This window comes from Tyto alba, unplaced genomic scaffold, assembly GCF_018691265.1.
Source record: "Tyto alba isolate M040663 unplaced genomic scaffold, T.alba_DEE_v4.0 Super-Scaffold_45, whole genome shotgun sequence".
NCBI lineage: Eukaryota > Metazoa > Chordata > Aves > Strigiformes > Tytonidae > Tyto > Tyto alba.
In genome coordinates, this window is record NW_024881321.1 from 18443970 (window position 1) to 18465589 (window position 21620).

General features: G+C 34.8%; 1 protein-coding gene across 16 annotated transcripts in view; it reads right to left on the bottom strand.

The window, feature by feature from the left end:
• Positions 1 to 21620, bottom strand: part of MYCBP2 (MYC binding protein 2) — a 199575-nt gene that overhangs the window by 31066 nt on the left and 146889 nt on the right. For 12 of the 16 annotated variants that reach the window (XM_042806211.1, XM_042806215.1, XM_042806222.1 and 9 more), the window contains 8 exons: positions 18598 to 18783; positions 7377 to 9020; positions 5891 to 6060; positions 4835 to 5079; positions 3987 to 4154; positions 2145 to 2302; positions 1532 to 1731; positions 174 to 323 (listed from right to left, as the gene is read on the bottom strand). In XM_042806211.1, coding sequence (XP_042662145.1) covers positions 174 to 323; positions 1532 to 1731; positions 2145 to 2302; positions 3987 to 4154; positions 4835 to 5079; positions 5891 to 6060; positions 7377 to 9020; positions 18598 to 18783 — 2921 coding nt within the window. The remainder of the gene's footprint in view (positions 1 to 173; positions 324 to 1531; positions 1732 to 2144; positions 2303 to 3986; positions 4155 to 4834; positions 5080 to 5890; positions 6061 to 7376; positions 9021 to 18597; positions 18784 to 21620) is intronic. The other 4 variants (XM_042806226.1, XM_042806213.1, XM_042806219.1 and 1 more) reach the window with 2 other exon arrangements.

Here is a 21620-nt window from a genome sequence, read left to right on the forward strand (position 1 = left end):
TTTAGAAGGAAAATTAATTTATCTATAACTATCAAAAGAGTTCAACTACAATTTAAGACTGGTAATTTTCATTCCATAATTAAGGTTCTGTTTCCCAGAGAGAGGATTAAAGGGTTTTTTCATTAGTTTGTTTGTGGTTTTGCCTTGTTTGTCCACAAAATAAAAATATTTACTTGTTCTGCATTTTCTTTGTTTGATTTATTTTCTTCATCCTCCTCTTCTTCAGGTTCTACAGGTGCAGGAGTGAGGGAAGCCACAAAATGCCATAAAATATCATGAAGAGAAGTTGTTTGAATGACATTACAAAGAAGCCAGTTGAAAGCCTAAAATAAAATACACACAAGGAGTTATCAATTGGTTAAGCAAACTCGGAGTAAAAGCATTTCTTAAATCATTTATTTAAGGAGGTACACTGATGCTTTTGGGCAGGCAAATAATAATGCTGAGGTCTTCAAGTAAGACATACTGCTCTGTAGCTAAACCAGTTTATTAAAATGACAACTGTATTACAGGGGACATAGCAAAATAATTCAAAAACACCATACACAGAAGTAAGTTATTTGAAAAAAGCTTTAAGGATGAAAAAGCAAAATTCTTATGTATTTTCAGAGATTATCACAGGATGAGGTGATAATGTCCTCACTATTCAAACTGGTTAACAAAGTAAAGATCCTTTTTAATTTAGAACTCTGTAGGCTGAGATTTGAGTTCCTTGTTTGGTTTCTTCTACAGGCTGAATTCATCAAAACAATTCATCCACTTCCAAAAAAATCAACATAGTGATGAAAATAAAGATTTTAAAAACTGTAACATTCTTATACAGTCCTAAAAGCTGCAATGCTTCTGTATGTTGAAGTTTGGAAATTTGATGAGTGGTGCTTAACAGTAGAAGTGTGTTTTTCAGTTTACCTGAGAAAATCCACCTATATTTTCACCGGTTACAAATACCTGAAAAACACCTATGATGTATACAAGTTCAGAAGAAACTTTACTAAAGCTTAGCTGAAATTAAAAAAAAATGGCCTCAATGATGATGCCTCTTGCAGCTATTATTGAAGCAATTGGTCTTTAATGGATCTTTTGGTTGCTCATTCACTACCTACATAACATTCACCCATCTCAGAATGGAGTTGTGAAATGTCCAGATATTACCAGCACCAAAACAATTGTGAAGAAGGAATAGTCCAAGATTTGAAAAAGGAATGGCATGTAAGACCAGGAAGATGTTGAGCAAACAAGGATAAAACAGTATGTGTATAGCTGATTTTTGCAGCCTTAGTAATTATTTTATCAGAGATTTTCTACACAACAGATATACTATTGAAAAAGGTTTACAGGCAATGCTTTTATATTAATAACTTTTAGAGTTAATAATACAAGTAAGTGAACTTTTAGAATAGGTTTACTGCACATCACAAAATAATTTATTTTTTTGCTTTTTAATCAAAATAAAAATTCTTTAAGAAAATTCTGAGACAGAATTTACAAATGTCTTATTTTAATCATACAAGAACCATTAGTACATTAATACCTCCATGGCAAAGACTCGGCAAGCAGATTTCCGTAAGGCTTGTTTCATTGCTATTTCAAGTCCTTCCAGATCATGATGCTGGATTACAAACGCCAATACTGGCCACTGGAAATTTCTCTCTCCCTTGGAAAGAGAGCTGTGGGCGGAGATTAACCGAGAAAGTTCAGGAGATGGATGTCTCAGGAGGGAGGACCCCACTTCTATTCAAAAGCATAAAAATATGCATACATTAGATTCTCTGTGAATTTTAATTTTATAGCTACAGTAAAAATAAAAAACAATAGAGTACTTTTTGAATTTATATTTTTGTTCATTTTTTTCTATGAGAAAAATGTGTTAAAAAAAGCAATGTGGAAAAATGATGCTTCCAATAAGAAAATACCACTTTAACTTTTAAATCAAGCACAAAAGATGCACCACAGATTTCAGAACTGCAGTAATTCCTCAGGTGTTTTTAGGTTAATCCTATGTTGATTAACAAATAACTAATGTTTATTAATAAATAGAAATAAAAGCCATTACACGTATTTATAGATATTACATTTGTCTACAGTCTTCAAGAATCCAATCCATATCCTTGAATATTTTTCACTTCTGATGTCTGTGTTCTTACCCGCGTCTCCACTGTTGACTCGTCTCCTAGGGATTGCCTTTACACGCGCTGGCAGAATTGAGTGCTGTTTGTCATATTCTGATGCAACAACTGAATACGACCTTTGAAAGACTGTACGCTTTGCCAGATCTGTATCTGTAATCGGACTGGTCTCCAGACTACAAAGGAATCAGTGAAGTTACAGGCCCATTAACAAATACATGGTGTATACTTGAATTATACATAAATATTAAAGACATGCATTTCATAATGACAATGCTACTACTATATGAAAGTTTGTCTTATGTACCTAATAACTGTTTAAATGCTGGAAAAGAAGGAACACATATTAGAATTACACGTGGTGAAAAAGCATGCAAGTGCTTCACAAACAAATGTATTGTTGTACATGGTAAGTTTCAAGACTTTGGGTACTTTATTAGAAAGAATACAAACATTCAGATCATTCCTGAATTGGCGTTTCAGACCAAATTTGCCCTGAGAATGCACATGAAAACGTCTATGGGGTGAATTTTTAATATGCAAGCCAACTGAAATTTAGAACTTTATGTGAAGTAGAAGTTTCTAACATCATTAGCCTTAAAGGCAATTTTCAATTGCTATGGCTACACCTCTGACGTGTTTTAGTCCTTACCTTCAGTGACTTCTTACAGTCTGCAGAAGAACGCCCAGTTTATGCTGTCCCTATAGGCCTCAGGAGACCATGGTGTCCACAGTTTTAATAAAGGAATATATACCAATAATATGCACTCTTAAGGAGTTTTGTTAGAAAAGTTCTATTTCTGAAAAGACTACATTGTAGATTGTAGTATTCCAATAAACTGTTTTTGCAGTCAGTATAAAATATAACAGATTGAAATAGAAACAGATTAAAAGCAAGTTTTCTCTTAATTACATCCTCATTATAATGAGGAATCACTGATATCTGAAAACACTGAGCATCTAAGTTGAATCAGGACTATTATTAAGCAAGAGTCTGTTTTTCCCTAGCAAAACAAAATATAATATGTAATTGCTTGAATTAGAACATAGTAAACTTAATGAGACAAGAAACTGGCTTAATCTGACAGAAACCATCTAGAACTCTTGGTCCTAGACCGTATTAAGCTGTCATTTCTTCAGTGACATTTTAACTTCTTACAGAAAAAAGCAGCAATGTTTGCTTTGAAAATGTAAGGTAACGAAATTCCCTTCTTTTCAAATTTCCCTTCAGCATGAAATCCTGAAAGGAAGATATCAGCTACTTCCTTTCAAAAAGGCCATTTATCTGCACTACAGTCAGTTTTGTTAAAGACTAGAAATACAGTGGAAAAAGACTGCCGTATTTTCAAGGAGTTTGTAACAGGTATGGTCCTTGGACCATTGTTCTTTAGATCACTTTTTCAGTTCTGCAGTTCTGGAGATTCTAGGGAAACTGTATTTGTCTCTATGGGGAAAGAAGTAGGTCTGGAGTAAGGACTATGGATAAATTTCCCTGAGGCATGTTAAGAGTCCTTACCAATTTATGAACAACCTTTTTTTCTTATTTATGTTGCAAAACCAAGATCTTTCTAGAGAGAAGCAATTGGTTTGCATTACAGTTAAAAGTTTCAAATCCAATTTGCAAACTTGCATTGCTAGTAGTTGAAAAATACACCTGATATACTATGATTCTCTGAAGATACTTTTCTAACTGCAACTTCCTATGTTTGTTCGACTTTTTTGCTGCCATTTCAGATTGATCTGGGCTGATCCAGTATTTTAGCTACTTAACTACAGCAACATTTTCGTTTTAAAAAAAAAAATGTTGTTATGCTAATGCTTTAGCATTTGTATATAGTACCTAGAATTACAAGGAAGTACCTTGGGGGCATGGATTTCATGTTACTCTCTGGCTCTTCAAAGACATTAGGGCTTGCATCAGGAGTAACTGAGATGTACGGTGCAGGTACTGAAGTTGAGCGCAGGTACCTCATCTCATCCTGGAAGAGGTTGTCATCCTGGTACCCAACAAAATTTTCATGATGATGCCTACATCAAATTAGATTTTAAAAGTAGGATTAAGGATTACAAACTCTCGGAAGGCACACATACAAAGAAGTCCTTTGCTAATACATTTAGCCAGCCAATGCTATTCACTTACTCCTCACCGAATGCATTTAAGCTGTTAGTGACTTAATAGTGTTAGTGGAAAATATAATGATATTTTCAACCAATGGGGCGTGGGGATCACCCTTTGCTATCTTTTAGTATTTTCATTAGGTATTTCCATTATGTCTTTTAAACCCAAATGTCTATCTATCATAAACATGAGACACTATGGTGAAATCTACTTAGAAATATTAAGTAAGCACAAGTCATCTGGTTTCCTTCTTACTATTTTTAACTGTGAAAAGTAGCACATATGTCTGCTACTAACACATTAAGTTAAACTCTTCAGGAAATTCTAAATTCTTTGGACAGAAATTAAATGTTGTTAAAAAATATGTAGCATCCAACATCTACTCAGGGTATATATGACCTTTGAAACAAATACAGTCTAAGAAATTGAACGAGATCACGGAAACAAAAGAGAAAGAACAAAGATCATAAAGAATTAGGAAAATACGTATTTTTCTATGTAAGTTTTAGTTTAGTTTATAGGGACATTTTTATCCAACACTATAAATAGATGAGTATTAAAATCAATATTCACAAACTTCTTTAATTACCTTGCTAAAGTCTGTAGATAGAGACATGACATTTTAATGGGAAAATCTTCGGAAATTCCTTCTTTGACACTGGGAAGCTGAGATTGGAATGCTTTCGCAGGATGATAGCAGAGGATACTGGGCTCAGCAGCACTACTCAGTGACAGTAAATACAGTGCATTGGCTTTAATCACTTGATGAGCTTCCATAGTTGGCAAGGCACGAGGAGTCTTAACTTGCATTGGTTTTCTCCTAGATTGTTTAATCTAGATAAATTTTAAAAAATGTGTATTTAAATTATACTTCATCACAGGAAAAGCTGACAATGTCACTTATACTAACGTTACTTGATTCTTCCTGCTATAAAATGTTTCCTATTACAAAACAGCACTCCTATTATTTTCTTAACTTTGCAGACTTCTGATAAACAGCTGAAAGTTTTGATGTTTGCCTAAGGACGAAATTTGTGTGCACAAAGTTTCAACAAATTTAGTTTAAAAAATAAAAGTTAAATTAGCATTGTTCTGTTTATCTGAAAACCTCCACATATTTCCATATTTTAAGCAAGAATTTGAAATTGGTTAGGGACGACCATTATAAGAACACCTTTTGTACTATCCCATTAAAAACTGCTCTAGTTTGCCCAGTGTTTGTCACCTGTATTCAATGATCTGGATGATTAAGATCATTAAAGAAACTATAAACATGTAAAGTTAAAACAGTAGCCATATTTCAGTAAACAAATAAAACAGAATTCAAAGTTAAATAAATTGATGTGTACTTTTAAAAAATTAGGAACTACATTCCTATGCTGCAGTTGCATTGGGATAAAAAGCAAAATTACTTTATGAATTTGAAAATGCTACCATCCGAAGGGAAGAAATCTTGTTAGAAGTAATCAGCAAAGTTTCTATCTTATTATTTTACACTTATCAGTGACATAAGTGGATATTCCAAAACTTTTCAAAATTCTGAAGTTCCAAATTTTTTAAACTGGCCCTACCTTATTTTCAAGTTGTGAACACAGTACTATTAAGCAGATAGAGAGCTAAACATATGAGGAACAGATGAAAATACCTTCTCTCTTGCTGCTGCTTGTTTTTCACGGAGATATTTTTCTCTGCATCGATCACAAACCAAATACCAAGTGCTTCCTCCAATACCACCATCGCCACAATTACCAGCCCATCCTCCACAGAAGTGTCCAATGCTATTATAACCTTGGCCACCTGCATAACGACCACAACCTACATGGGGGAAGAAGATGAAAAAAGTTCTTGCAAAAGAAGGATTATTAGTATATTGTTTATTACTGTAAAAGAGGGATGGAGGGGGGAAAGGAAGATACTTGTCTTTTCCTGGCCTAATCTTCTCCCTTTCTGTATCTCTGAACCAATTGAAAAACAAGGTGCATGTCCACGTGTCCCAGCAGTATCCAAAGAATTCAAATGCACTGTAGTTTTCAAGTTTTTATTATGAACTTGTCCAAAGCATCAACAGCTACCTCTTCATACAGCTAAGTGATGGTGAGGTCAGTATGTGTTAGCCAACATTATTTATAATTTAACAAACATTAAAAAACCTACCCCCTGTCTAACAAAGCTTAAAAGGGAATGGAGTGCATTCCTTTGCTGACTACTGTTTCTTAGAAAGATTCAGAGCACTGATAATTACTGAATAATAAGGCTCCATAATTTTGATTTAACTTTGCATATAGTGCTAAAAGAGGCACATAAAACATCAGGCTCAACTTCACTAACTGGCAAAATAATTAGTTATGTTTACAAGCTAGAAAACACAGAAATCATTTTGTCTATAACAAGGCTTCTTATTACTAGCTATACTGTAGCTAATCCCCTCTATTAGTGATCCTTTTTCTAAAGAAAACACAATTTATGAATCTCAGCTGACTAGCTAAGATAATGCCAAGCTAGCATGGATTTACCTAATTTTCCTAAAATTAAACAAATTCCTGAAAAAAATTCAAGGACCCACATAAAGAGATAAAATAACAGACTTAGGTTGTATTTTACAATACAAATTGTCTTGAGACTTTAACTGGATTGCTTGTTTTTTTTAAGATATGTTTTAAACCAAAAAAATTTAAGTCACTGATTCCCAGTGCTGACACAGCAGATAAATAAAAGTTTCCTACTATTTACAGTAGAATTGTAACAAAAAACTTTTGGCAACATAGAAACTCTAATTGCCCATTCTCATATTTTAAATTTTATTTCCAATTTTCTCAGCATAGCTTCAAGTCCTACAGTGTAACAACTGGCATATTTCTGAAGGGCTATTGTAAAGTCAGCTTATTGTTTTGTCCTTGTTTCAAACAACTTCCTCTTTGAAAGCTCAGATCCATAACTACTTAAAATTAAGCACGTAAAATACAAGTATGTAAATAATTTGTGTCTAAGTTTTCATTTAGCTTGTATAGTGGACTGTGTTAAAATGTTAGACAAGACAGTCTGACATTTTCACAACAGGAACTAATAACAAAATGTCCATGTGCAATATATTTTACAGATGGACGCAGGAATTTAAAAATATGTAATCTTACCCGGATGAGCTTGTCTCATGTGGTAAGTCACCGGATATGGATGGGATTCTCCACACAACTCACAGATGGTATCTTTTTCAGGTCCTCCCACTGCAAGCTGAGCCATCTCACCAAAAAGATTTCCTCTTGGCCTAGTCTCAACCTTTTCTTTTTTCTTTTTCTCTTTTTTGGTTTTCTTGTTATCTTTATCACTTTCCTTCTTCTTTAACACAGCACAAGAACCAGGACTTGGAAAAATCATGTTTTGGGAAGCTGCTTTAATAGTTGCTAAAGAAATATCTTCCCAGAAAGCTACTAAGTGCTGCAGTGTTAATGGAAGAGGAGACTTAGATTTCATCGTGTGCTGACTGGATGTTTCAAAGGAGGCAGTTTCAGTTTTTCCATCTTCACACTTTTCATGCAGAGGTGGTTCTTTTAACATTGAGAGGACTTTGTTTTTATTGATGCTACCCATTTTAGATATATCTGGTCCATGAGGTGAGATGTTGAACATGTTAAGAGCAGACGATATTTCCAATGAATGCCTATTTTTCAACTTGGTTTCTTTCTCCTCTGCAGGCTGTTGAGTAAGACTGCTTCGTATTGGTGCATGCTCTTTGGACAGCTCTGGATTAAACTTCAAAAAAGATGAGCAAGCCATAGCATCATGAACTATTCCCTCATGCCAAAGAAATGCAGCAAATACAGCTCTAGCACATTCTGCAACGGAAGGTGACATTGCTTGCTTGGCAGGCTCCACAGGCTTGGAGCCATCTCCTTTGAAAAGAAAGCTGGATTTCTCCTTTTTGGGTCTTGTGTGCCTACCAGCACATTTACGGCTCACTTTTGGAGATGCTCTCATGTCTTGCTCATCTTTCAGTGGTGCTTTTCCTATGCTGAAATGAACTTTATTAGAACCATCATCCAGACTTCTGAATTCTGTGTTGTCTTCACAGGTGCTATCTGTAATGCTGTTAGTCTTTAAAGTACTTGAAGTACATACTTCAACAACCTCACTGTGAAGATTTTCTTGTACAACATGAGGGGAAGGAGCTCTGTTTTCAGTTTCTGTAACAGGTTTTCCATCTTTTGCAATAATTTTTGGTTTGGGTGAAGTGGACCTCCCCCTTAAGGGTTCTGTCAGCGGTACTTTCTTTTTCCGAAGGGTGTCTGGATCTAATGTGTAAGAATCTGATTTAGATCGTTCTCGAGGAGGATCAAGCTTGGTTTTTACAGGGGATGAAGCTTTCTGAGGTAGAGTTTTATCATGGGGTGATGAGGATCGTGGAGAACTAGCACCAGATCTAACGGCTGTAAGTGTCTTTGTCTTTGGAGAAGACGACCGGGTTCCTGGCCCTGGAGATTCAGCTCTCAGACCAGTAGTTGTTCTTCCATCCGTTTTTAGTGTTTGCAAAGTGTTATGATTTGGAGACAAAGACCTGCTATGAGAGTCTGACCGCAGTTTTGCAGCATCTGATTTCAACATAAGAGACTCACTGGCAGATAAGCCTTCTGTATTCCTGGGTTTCTTCTGGTCAGCAGCAGCTCTGTTCATTCGCACATCAAGCTTGGATGACCTGCAGTCAGCTCTGTGTTTTGATGACATGTCTGATTTTCCTGCTGGAGAAATTGGTCTAGCAGCTCCTGTGAAATTCATTCGGTCACCTGTTTAGTATATTTTATAATCAAATTAGTATGTTTTGACAGTGATACCTTTAATAATACATAACAAGGACTAAAGATTTGAACATGAGATAAAATTCAAAACACATGCTTCCGTTCACATCAAAATTAAAGGAAATATAAAGGGAATTTTTCCCCCCTAAAATATTTTTAATACATTTCTTCCCCAAAGATACATACAAACAAGTGTTAGGAAATATTTACAGAGAAAACACTATTATGAAGGTATCAAAGTCACAGTTCACTATTTCCACAAAACACTAGTAAAGGAAACACAATTTACATCCTTAGGTAAAATGCCAGGAGTTAACTAGGTTCACCACAGTTGCAACAGAAACCAAGGATTATTTATTTATTGTTGCTATGTGTGCCAGTGTGATTGCAAAAGAGACTTGCAGAAAGATCAAATGCATTACCAGATTTATTTTCTTTAATGCTCAAGTCAGGAAATGTAGGAAGTAAATACAGCTATAAGGCAAATTGGGTAAAAGGCTTACAAACAAGTTTAAAATTATTCATACTGATAATCCGAGGTACCACCTTTTTAATGCCACAAACTATCAATGTTCTGCTACCCGAACACAATATACTAAAAAAATCTCCTACCTTTTCCAACCACTAAGCTAAACCATCAACTCTGGTCTACGATGTCCTTTTATTTTGATGCAGTAATTTACTATTTCAATGCACATTGAATTCATATGCATATTAACTCACAGAATTATAAAAACTATCAGCAGCTTAATATAAATAAGTGCAAACCAAGTACGTGCAACTAAGTATATTAAGCAATCTGCTTCTAATAATTCTGTGAACACACTCAGTCCCTCTTGCATAATTGTATTTTGAAAATGAAGACAAGTAAAGTTGAAGTTACTGACAAGCAATGCAGTAATTGTGAATTAAATATAACCGTCTCTCCACGAAGTATTACACTGCAAAGTCCTGAATGCAGTTAGGTCACTCTGATTTAAATGGGTTTTCATTAGTTAAACATTAAGAGGTTTCTCTTGTAAGGCTTGTAGAATTAATTACGACACAGTACTTTGGATTATTTTACTTTTCTAGATACTAAACGGTTATTTCCACTGGTCTGAGTACTTTCCTTGGGAAACAAGTATTTGTCAAAAAAAAAAAAGTTTCAATTAACCAGAGAATATCTGCGAATTTGGACCTTGATTTCTAATGGGAATGGAGAGGATAGGCAGTTATCTTTAATGCAGTACCTTCAGCATTTACTTAGAAGGTAGGGAATCTGTGTTTACTTCCTTCTGCATTATGTGATCTAAACCAACTTCTTCCAGTTTCCAACCATGAAGCCTTATCCCTATGCTAGAAAATATACAGAAGCATGGAGGGATCTCAGTTTTTTGTTTTTTTTTTTTTTTTTTTTTTTTTTTTACTGTTACCTATCACAGTACAAAAACAAATGTATTTTTCAGAGAAAAGTCTAGCAACCCAGGTGTTTCCTCAGGTTACAAAACTATTCTTATTATTTTGCTACCTCCATATTAAAGGAGCTTATAATAAAACAAACAGCAACAGAAAAAAAGTGAAGGATACTTAGAATATTTTAAAAGCTTGAAAGTTAGAGTACTCTCCTGGCTTCCCAGGACATGAAACATGATAGGGGTTCACACTTCTTCAGGCAGAGAAGAAATATTTTGTCTATGTTCAGGAACAATTATGTTCAATGTAAACAATGAAATATAATGAGAACTTCTCAAACATCATCATAATCAATTTTTAGAGTCCAATCTTTCTTTACTATTTTTTTTCTTGTGAGTTCTATAGCTTTTTGCATTTTTTTTTTTTTTTAAGGGGGAGTAAGGGGAAAGAGAAAGGGAAAAATTAGGATGGTACCTCATGATTTATAGAATGATTGTTCTTGCTAAAATGAAAAAAAAAAAAATTTCTTAAATATCAGTCCAAGTATTTTGTTCATGCCAGCTCAGTTATACACCAGTTCTACTGATGAGCTATTTTGAGATGGTCACTTTGTGATAGATGAATGCGAAAATGTAAATTATAATTATTTTATACACATTTTTCCCAGAAGCAAACAAATTAAAAGATGTATTTAATGCTTGTCAGATGAGAAAATACTCTAAATAGAACCTTTAACACAATTCCTCATAAAGGAAAAAATAGTAAAAAAACAATAGTCTTCCTAGAGGACATGAAACACTGTAAACCATTCAGCAATGTATCCCATTCAAAGTATATGCATGACTACTGAATATCAAGCAAGAAAACATTCTAGAACAAAACTGCTTATGAAAAGCATAGCTTAACAGTAGTTTCCATCAATAAAAACCATTTTATGTTTTTAAAAACAAAGGTTTGGATTTGCACATATATAGGTAAATAATCCTAATTAGCTTTCTATACTATCAGCACAAAGAAAAATCCCCAGAATGAAAAATTGCATAATCATGTAGCAAACTACTTTATCTGTAAACAAAAAAAAAAAATCTATTTTTCCCCTTTCTTCTTCCATATTTCATTTGACTTTTGTTTGAAAACAGCCACCTTTCTGTTTATGAAGCAGTAAGAGATAGCTAGATCACGTATCATGAAATTGCTGCAATGCAGGAAGGCAACACTGAACAGTTGTATCAAATGAGCTCCCAACAAATTATGAAACTTGAATGTTTACTTTCGAGACAGTATTTTATTAAGTGAATGAAATGAAAATGAATAGAAGGAGAAAAAAAAAAAAAAAAAGGAACATTGAACGCAAAATCTGAATAACCTTGCTCTGTTGGCATGCATACCCACCCTTCAGTTTGTGAGAGAGGGATGAAATAGCAGAGGCAGGCCCAGCTACATCACTAGTTTTGTAAATACGCTCACGAGAAGCAAGGCAGCAGGATGGAGTTTCTACAGTGGAAAACAGTTGCACAGAAGCAGCACAGATTCAATGGAAAAAAGCAGTAAAGATAAAAACAAGCATTTCAAATGATATGCATCTCCTTTGTTAAGTATTCTGAATTAATTTTTTGACTCCTACATTAGTTTTAAATGAGAAATAGTTACTTCAAAATGTTTTCCCTGATCTAAATTTTAGAAGAATAAAAAGTTCTTCTGTGATTGCAGTATTAGTTTCTAGGATCTAAAAATGTAGCATGTGTAGACTAGCCAATGAGATTCATGGTTTATAATAAAACCCAGCAGTACCTAGTTTTGAACTTAACTCTGGTTTCAAGTGTGAAGTTTTAATCTGTAAATTCAGAGGTGAATTATTTAAAACTGCAATATGACCTTCTAGACGACCAATTATCACATTATTTTGAGAAAATTGGAGAACATGTAGATGTTTGTGTTGAAAAGTCTCACTAATCACTGGAAAGAACAAAGAAAAATGTATTAAACCCATCAAAACCAGCTGTTTTCAAATCTGAATGAACCTCAATAATGTAATGTTTTGAAAAACTTCACATACGTAATGTGAACTGTAGTTTCTCAATACTATCAAGACATAACTAGCAGTAGAAGACTTTCTATCAAACGGTATAGACATGAAAATAAATTTGTATAAAACCTTAAAAATAATTTTGCCTTAAGAAAAAAGCAAGCAAAATTAAATTCTGATGTAATCCAAGATAATTTCAGCAGAGTCTACTGACACCCAATCTGTTAGAAGTGTAGCTCCAAATGAAACTTGGAGTGAGAAAACAGCAGGGACATTTAGTTTCAAGTCTATAATGTTATATTCCTACAATGTTTATAATTATAATTCCAATTCCTATTCCTTCTTTTAGAAAAAAAGTAAGTAAAATTCTTACTGCATTAATAATTTTAAAGAGAATTTGTATGTTAGAAGATACTCTGTTTTAGAGAGATCCTTTTGTACAAATGGGATAAGGTAAGTGTATTGAAAATAAGTGATTTCAATTCCTGCACTAAGACATCTTCTTGTCCCATCCTGCATTTCCTAACTTGTACACATAAATACACTAAACCTTCTATCTTATACCATGAGCTATAGTTTTATAGACTTCACAATGAGGTGTTCACATGTTTGAAGTAACAATTATTTAAAACAAGAAAATAATCTCTATTTTCTCAATCTAGTACTAGAATAGATTTAAGAACCGTATTACAAATGATTTGGAATATATACTAACTATATAGCTTCTGAGTAACAGGGTGTTACTCCACCAATTTAAAGATAAAATGGAGAAAAACACATTAGGAGCACTAAGTAGGAGTACAGGCAATCCTAAAAATGTCAATTTGATACAGTAGCACTCCACTCTGAATAGTTAAATGAAAATCTTTACTAAATCCACTTTCATGAATGCACATTCACACTTTTTTCATTCTATGTCTGAGAATACTTACATTTTATAATGTTGTGATCTAGTTTATATTGAACAATATACTACTACTTAATGATTTCAAGTGGACTGTGGGTTGAAGAGAATATTTCCCACATAATCTCCTTGCTGCCTTGGCAAACAGTGTATGTTTATCCAGGATAACTGGTCAGTCACAGAGACCAGCTTTTTTGTCAGGATTCCTTATTTTTTGAGTCACCCTCAAAGACTACAAAGACTTGAAATACAAGGTAGGCAAGGTCTGTCTCATGTCACATTTGAATGTGACAGCATATCTTTAGTCACACTCTTTCCTTCAACATGGAAATAGCTCCAGCTAGAAAAGCTACACAGTATGGAGACCTAAGAGGCAGTTCAACTCCTGTGGCAGGATTCAGTCTTCTAACAGCCATGCCTCCTTCCTCTGAGCAAACGCTGGTAAACCAATCCAGGAGGCACGACATACCCCCAACTGGTCCACATTAGTCTTTTTTCAACAAACTCTAAAACAAACTGGTAAAATGTATCTGGAGAGTGGAGATAAGTTAAAGTTTCTTCCAAAATGCCACTGCTTTTCTGCATGATGATGAAGGAAAGCACTGATCTGCTTTTGCCCTTTTGCCAAATCAATGGATGCCTCTTCAAAAAGAATGCATTCCTCTTTCGCTCACTGACATGGAAGCTGCAATACAGCTCCTCAAGCATTGCAATCAGTGTATCTTTTTTCATATCTGGAAAATGCCATAGTGACAGTTGGACAGTTGCTTTTTTTTTTTTCATGAGAAAGAAAATACTGAAGTCAATAAACATTTGAATATTAAACATTAAAAAGGGATAAAAGTATTAGGTACTACTATAGTAGGGGATTGAGTGAGTGAATGAAAGCAAAAGCTGGAATGCAAGTATCATTAGAAAAATATTAACAAAGTTCTTTACCCAAAAATACAGTTTGGAGCATCAACCCTTGAGCCACTTAAGTTTATTAACTGAAAGAAGCATTCCTGTGCTAGAAGGTAGATAAAAATGATTCTATAATTTTGTAAGTTGGAATGCAATTTTTGAAGATGTGATAAGCCAAATTTATTTCTAAAATAAAGCTTGACATAATTTGTGTTCTTCCTCCAAACTTTACCATACCAGTCCCCCCAAGAATGGATTTGGATTGACCTGGACCAACGTACCTTTGATCTTTTGACATACATATTTTTGATTATCAAATCTGTAAAGCCTAGGGTATGAAACTGTTTAACTTGTTAGCTCAGATTTTCAGGAACTGTGCTTTGGCAATAAGCATCTGAAAACACAGTTAAACTAATACTCTCTGGCCACTTCACACGACAATTAATTAATTTCAGCATGATACTGAAGAGATCACTGTGCTTGCTCAAGAATATTCTCTCCTGTCGTTTTACCAAAACACTACCAAGAAGGGTTATGTGTGTGCTGGTCTTTTGTGCCCCTCAGTTTAGGAGATGCGGATAGAAACACTGCAGGCAAAGCCAGTGGTTCTAACTAGCACCCAGAAAGGAAAGCGACAAAACCAAAAAAGAAAGTGGTAGCACAATACTGAGGGGATGAATCAAGGAACTCCTGGCATGAACAGTAGGGGCTGATCATATAAGGTGGGACCGTGTGCTGGATTGTGGCTCTGCAGCATGGGGCTGGAAGGAAGCAGCCTGACAGGGCATTGCGAGTGAAGGGAACGGCAGCTCGGCACTGCAGCTTCTGCCTGGACTGGGATGAGTTCGGAAGCAGTAGCTGTGATGTGCAGCTGCCCAGCGAGCTGCCAGGGCTGTAGTGGAAGAGGGAGACTGTGGCAGATGAGGCTAACAAAGGGGGTCCAAAGCCTCTTCAGCCTATAAATCCACTCTTCACCTGCAATAGCAACTCAGATGTGAGGAAACAAAGCACAGGGGTCTAACACAGGTGACTGCAAGTTCCCACACTTCCTTCCCCAAGGAACAACAGCCAATTGTGAAATTTTGATAACTGATACTGGATAGCATGGCAAGATCCCATTTCCCTGACTTGCCACGTGTAAGGAGTTTTATGACCCAGCAAGCACTGCTGAAGGTTGAGAAACAAGATCTTCCCCTTACAGAACCCCTAGGTTTTCACACTACACCTATACTCAGAATTCAAGCAGAAGTTTGAGTCTCCTGAAGTTCAGAGATGTCTTGCAGCTATGGGAGGTTGTGGTCCTGGGAAAATCTGTTACTGATGGTCTTACAAACTGCTCAGAAGCAAGCATTCACAGGCTGGAGTAATTACAGACTGTTTTGTTGAAATAAACAAAGGAGAAACATACATAAACTAGTGCTCTTTCTGGAAAAAAATCCTTACTAAGATTCCAAGTCAATACAGCTGTTCCTGAACTCCAGGTAGGCTATGCCATCTCTTCTAGCTTTTTTTGAATTTTTAGCTGCATAAAAGACTGACAAGGAATTAAAATACACAATGAGAGCATCTTAATTTTGTCTGTCCCTGTTAAAAAGAAAACAATGTCTCTGCTCTCTTCCCTTGTGTAACTATGTGTGAAAATTAGCAAATGAATTAAGTAGGACAGAACAATTAGCCCTTCATATAGTTCTAGCAAATAACACAAAACTGAGTAACACAGTTCCCCCTTCTTTTTATATCCCTTCTGTAACAAATTATTTGACAAAACTCACAGAATTCTTGTTAGTTCAGCTATTTATGATGTGAAAAGAATAAGAGACACTTCTAATTTCTTCAAGCATTATATCGGAAGAAGTGGTTGTCCAAAACTAGTATTTCTACAAAAAAAAAAAAACCAGACACCATATCGGAAGATAAAAGGTTGTGACAAGCCCTTTCCTTATTCCTTAACTGAATTTAGAAACCAAACCGAACCCCAAGCACAGAAACCATTCCTCAGAAAGAACAGCGAGCTACAAACTCTTCTAAAGAAAACCTACAATCTGTCACTGGCACTGAGTATGTTTTATAATCAGACCAACACAGACCAAGCTCCTATTATAAAAATCTAAATTAAGGAAATACATTCATTTTAATTTTTAGATCTAACTTTACTGCAGGAAGCACTTAAGGACAGAGCAAATAATTTGAAACTAAAACTATAGATGTCTAGGGCAAAAATTCAAGTGACTTGATATGGAACCTTGAGATATGCTGCTTAATGGATTTAACTTTTAATTACATGTTTGATAACAGGAGGCTATAAAGTGCTTTAGAAATAATGAATAAAAATTGCACACTTAAAAAAGAGTTTCAGTTACAATTCTATTATAGCTGCATCAACACTGAACACTGATTAAAAAACATACAGTGGAATTCGACACAAATAGAACTTTTCTGTCTAAATATTTTAATGCATATATGCATTGCTATTCCAATTCATCTTACATTGAGAATTAATCCATTACTTTCTAATATGTAAAGTTGCAAGAAATAATATAGTGATAATAGAATAACAGCTTAAAATAAAATTCTTAATCTATAGAGTCTTATATTCCTCAAAATCTCCTTGCCTGTTAAATGAACAAGTATATGAATATAGTCTTACAGGCCTCCATGACAACGTTCTGAATTTGGATGAACTTGTAAATGGAGAATTAACAAATCTGCAAAAGACTAAGGAAGTTTAAACAGGAAATTTTCCCCCATGTAATTATTAAACTTTGAAAGTGAAAAGAAAAATGTTAGTATTTCCCTCTTTTATGCATAATTTACATTATCTGCATCAAATCTTAAATTAGATAATAAACTGTTCGGAAGAAAGTCCTTGTATCAAAACACAGTTAATGCAACAGTATATCAGTTCTGGTTGATGACTGCAAAAAAATGTATTGGTTGAAGTCTTACACTAAGATTCTAAATCAGACACAAATATGAAAACTTTTTCCAGTTTCATTATTATTTTATTTGTTACAATACCAGTGCTCTGCCTATCTGACAAAAAAGGCTTCCTTCTGAATCTGGGATTCTTACTAAAAAACAAACCATGGATGTAGCTTACTGAATACAGTTTACATCTGTTTGATAAGTAAATCCATTGAGCAAGATTCTGTTGGGCAGCCAAGAAAAAAATGTTGACAGCTTTTTTTTTCATACACAAATCACAGGACAAATCATCTGAAATTTGAAATAAGATAACTAGGGCTATTTGTGATGCAAAGTTGAATAATAAACTCTGACTTTACTACACTGAACAAAGGAAGAAAATTAAAAGTGATGGGAAAGAACATAAAACTTACAAATTCTCAATGATGGTGTGCTGATGCCACTGGTAATCAGCTGTTTTATCTGAGCAGGTTTTGAAATATTTTGCTTTCAGGAAAATATTTCATTGGTTTAAGTCTAGCATAAGTACAGAAGATGACTGTCAGAATATTTCTGATAGTCTTTATAACAGTGAATTAGACATTTTAATCTAGTTCACACGTGATGTGCTTCACTATCACTTCAATAAGTTGAGATGGACAGATTCAGGATTGCATAGACATAGAGACTGAACTGACTGACAGGGTCCCACAAGAAAAAACTGAGGCACTTCTGAAGGACAGTTTATGTGAGACAGGAGAAGACTAGTATTCCCATGACCCATGCTATACCTGTTTTGTATATAAGGAAGAATTTACTGCAACATCAGCTATCAATCATGAACACTGAGCTTTCATTTCTCATTAATCAAGAACTAAACAGTTTCCTGTCCTCCCATCACCCCTAGGTGCAAACTTTCATGTCCATGCCAAGCCTATGAGCAGACAACAGAAGACTATCAAAGTAGCAGTAGTAGTGCCAAGTAGTGACAAGCTGTTCCCACTGTCCACTCACATCCCTAAGTTAGAAGTCATGACATAAATAGGAATTCAAGAGGTAAGAAGATTTAGTACCTATGAATTTACTGCAGTCTATTTTTGATGTTAAAAGAATTATCAACATTTTGTACCATATGAAGTATTTATCTTAATTATAAACCAAGAGTTGCATACAATATTGGAAATGCACTTTCATGACTTATCTACACTGCAGAACACATACAAAAGCAAAATATTGTCAATATAGAAATTAAAGTCGAACAAGTATACTTCTTTAGGAGCATTACCTCACATGCTTCTGAATCATGAAAAACTTAACAAAACAAAACCAGAAAGGTGCACTGAGGGATGATTAGTAGCTGGTAAGCAACTGAGAACAGCAATGTCAAAGCTGCAGAAATGGACTGATGAGGCAGGTAAGGCTGACAAACTTACTCTGAAGCTGTGGCTGAGGCTGCTGGAAGGAAAGGGGCTGTCCGAACACAAATGGACTGTGGACTAGGGAAGAGGGAGGTTTTGCAGCTTGATCAAAGATGGAAGGAGCTGGGAGATTTGGCCGTGACTGAATGGAATTCAGTATGGCACTCAGTTGGTCACCTGTAGCGGGCAAAACAGTCAAAACTACAACCTGTTACTTGTCATTCTCCAGAAAGGCAGAGTAAAATGGTGCTCAGTTAAAGTTTAAATGATGATAATAGAGAAAGCTCATAAATCTTATTTAGCCACATACAACTCTGGTTGTGGCTAAACATAAAAATCTCACCCCATGCATGGCAGTAAAATTACTGAAAAGTACAAGCAGGGTTTTTAATGATCATGGATATTTTACAGCAATTACTGAAAACATTTCAAAACAGAAATTTATATTTGCCTTGCTAAAAAATGAAGAGCAGCCAAATAAAAAGCAGAAGTCCCTAGCATTTACAATAATACACACATGCAACAGAACATGCAGAAAAAGATTAGAAATCTGATGAGAAGGGAAAGATAAGATGTAATTAGGCTTTGGCAAGTGTATTTCTGTGCCAAGGCTTTGGTAAATATTTGCTCATTTTTGCAAATATCTTTAAAAGTATCCTGTCATGCTGTTTTTCAAGATCAGATTGAAGATAGTTTTAAAAACGTAAGTACCACTTAGGAACTGGGACTGGTTTTCTGAAGAATTACATACATTTGTTGTGAGGCAAATGAAGGCCTTCAAAAAACTAGCATGCTAAAAATACAGTTTTAGTTTCTTAATGCCAATTCTCAAAAAACTCTATGCGAGCATTAGAAACACATGAAGTCTACAGTAAGAAGGCAGAGTTTATCACATCATGTTATAACTTGAAGTATACTTAGTAATATGAGCTGGGAGACACCAAGAGTTTGAGAGCATCTCATATTTGAATCATCACCAAGCAAATCCTAACAGCGTCACTTTATTTTGAAAATTCATATCATTTTGACAGCATTCTATAAATCCTAGTGAAAAAAAAAAAACAGCAGCTAATACAGAATTTACAACTTACTGAATTTACAACATTTTTGGGTGACTACCAATTGTCTTTTCATGGAATTAGAGAAAGATCTGTGGGTGTATGGAACTCTGTATTAACTAAGAACTCAAAAATTAAATTTTGCACTATTTCCTTAATATTTTGGTTTAAAAATTAAGAGAACAAAAATACAAGAAAATAACTGGAATGCCTTTCTAAATAATTGGCTAAAGGTATCAATAAATCAATTTTATTCCACTGTTTTGGAAGTGGTATACCTAAAAAATATTGGAAACAATACTTGGGCAACAATCATTTCTACCTTAATAACCCAGAAGTGATTGACATGTTTGACAAACCACTATTATTCTTAAATATGACAGGCCTATTTCTTAAGATGAGTAATTATTTCAAAGGGAAGAACATCTGAAAAGAGGTTGAAAGTCACCTGCCAACCATAATCAAATATGGAGGTGGGTAGGGCCATTCATGAGACTTGCCTGCAATGTAGAAGGCTGGAATAGAGAAGACTGCTAAATCAAACAGAATAATTGTAGGAGCTGTGTCTTTTGCCTCACGAGTAATACTGTAAACACAGACCTATTACATGGGATCTTTACACCTAGCCAGCGGTTTGAAACGCTCACAGATGGTGACTGAATTTTCACTGAAACTAGTGCATCCCTACATAAGTTCTCTTAACAAAAAAGCACCTCCAAAAGAACTGCTTCATTCAAAAATTCCCCTAAGAGATTGTGCTTGTGCTTCAATTTTTTTATTTTCCACAAAACTCATAGCTTTTTAGATCTGAGAATGCAAAAAGACTATATACAGAGTAATGATACAGCTGAAGAATTCTATTTTGGGGAAAGTAATATTATTCTTTCAATATAGTTGGCAACAACTCTCCACTCTTGGGCAATTCAGAAGGAATTTCACTGCATGGAATGAAGTCATCTAGCCGAGTTGCTCATTCACACTAAACATCACAGCTTGAGGGTGTGTCAAGAGAATGAGTATAAAATGATATGGAAGTCAATGCCAGGAGTGTCTTCCAAACTTTCCGTAAATGTAATATCCCAAACAAACACCTCAGAAACTGTTTATGAAAGGATATAGTAAAAAGAATCACGTCTTCAGAAACTAGGATGCCTGTTAACATAGCATATTGATAGCCAAGGTTTTATCTTCAAACAACACAGGAAAAAAAAAAAATTTTCCTAATAGACTTCTGCAGTAAAAGAGCATTAATACTTTTGCACTATTACACAACTGACATGGAGAGACAAGATGTAATACTGTCTCACATGCTGAACATCTTAAACACTTCCACTTTTGTGATTCAACCTTTACTTTGAAATGAATATGGCTGAACTGGGAAAAGCACTTCTGTATAAAAGGCCCTATAAAAAAAAAAGGAAAACACTTCAACTTTTCCAGCCTTTGTCCAAAAAAAGCATTTCCTATAGCAGTGCACGACAAGTATGAACTGCTATGTACTAAATCACCGTGACATGATAAAAAATTATTTCATGTTATGAAAACAACAGAATAGAACATTTAGGAATATTTTTTTCCCCTCATGTCTTTTATCCTTTCAAGCAAATCTTAAATCAAGTTATTTTATTTAGGAGACCACTAGGAATATATGCTGGTGTTAAAAACACATAGCACACCTTAGGCCCACGTTTATAGTGACATGGACAGAGTACAGCAATGTAAGATCAGAATGACAAAGCTCTGTGTTTCAGTATTATTTCTCAAGGACATCTACCTCAGCAAAAGTTCCTTCTGTATTATTAAATCTTCTAGATGTCATCAGTGAATGAACAGACAGCATGCAGTTTGAGTTTATTGTGATGGTTTATGTATTTTTACATCTTGCCAATGAAATAAACCATGGTTAAAAGAAACAATTATGTTATGTCAGTAAAATTAACAAGGTTTTATTTATTTCCCAGCTTTTGTAACCAGTATCTA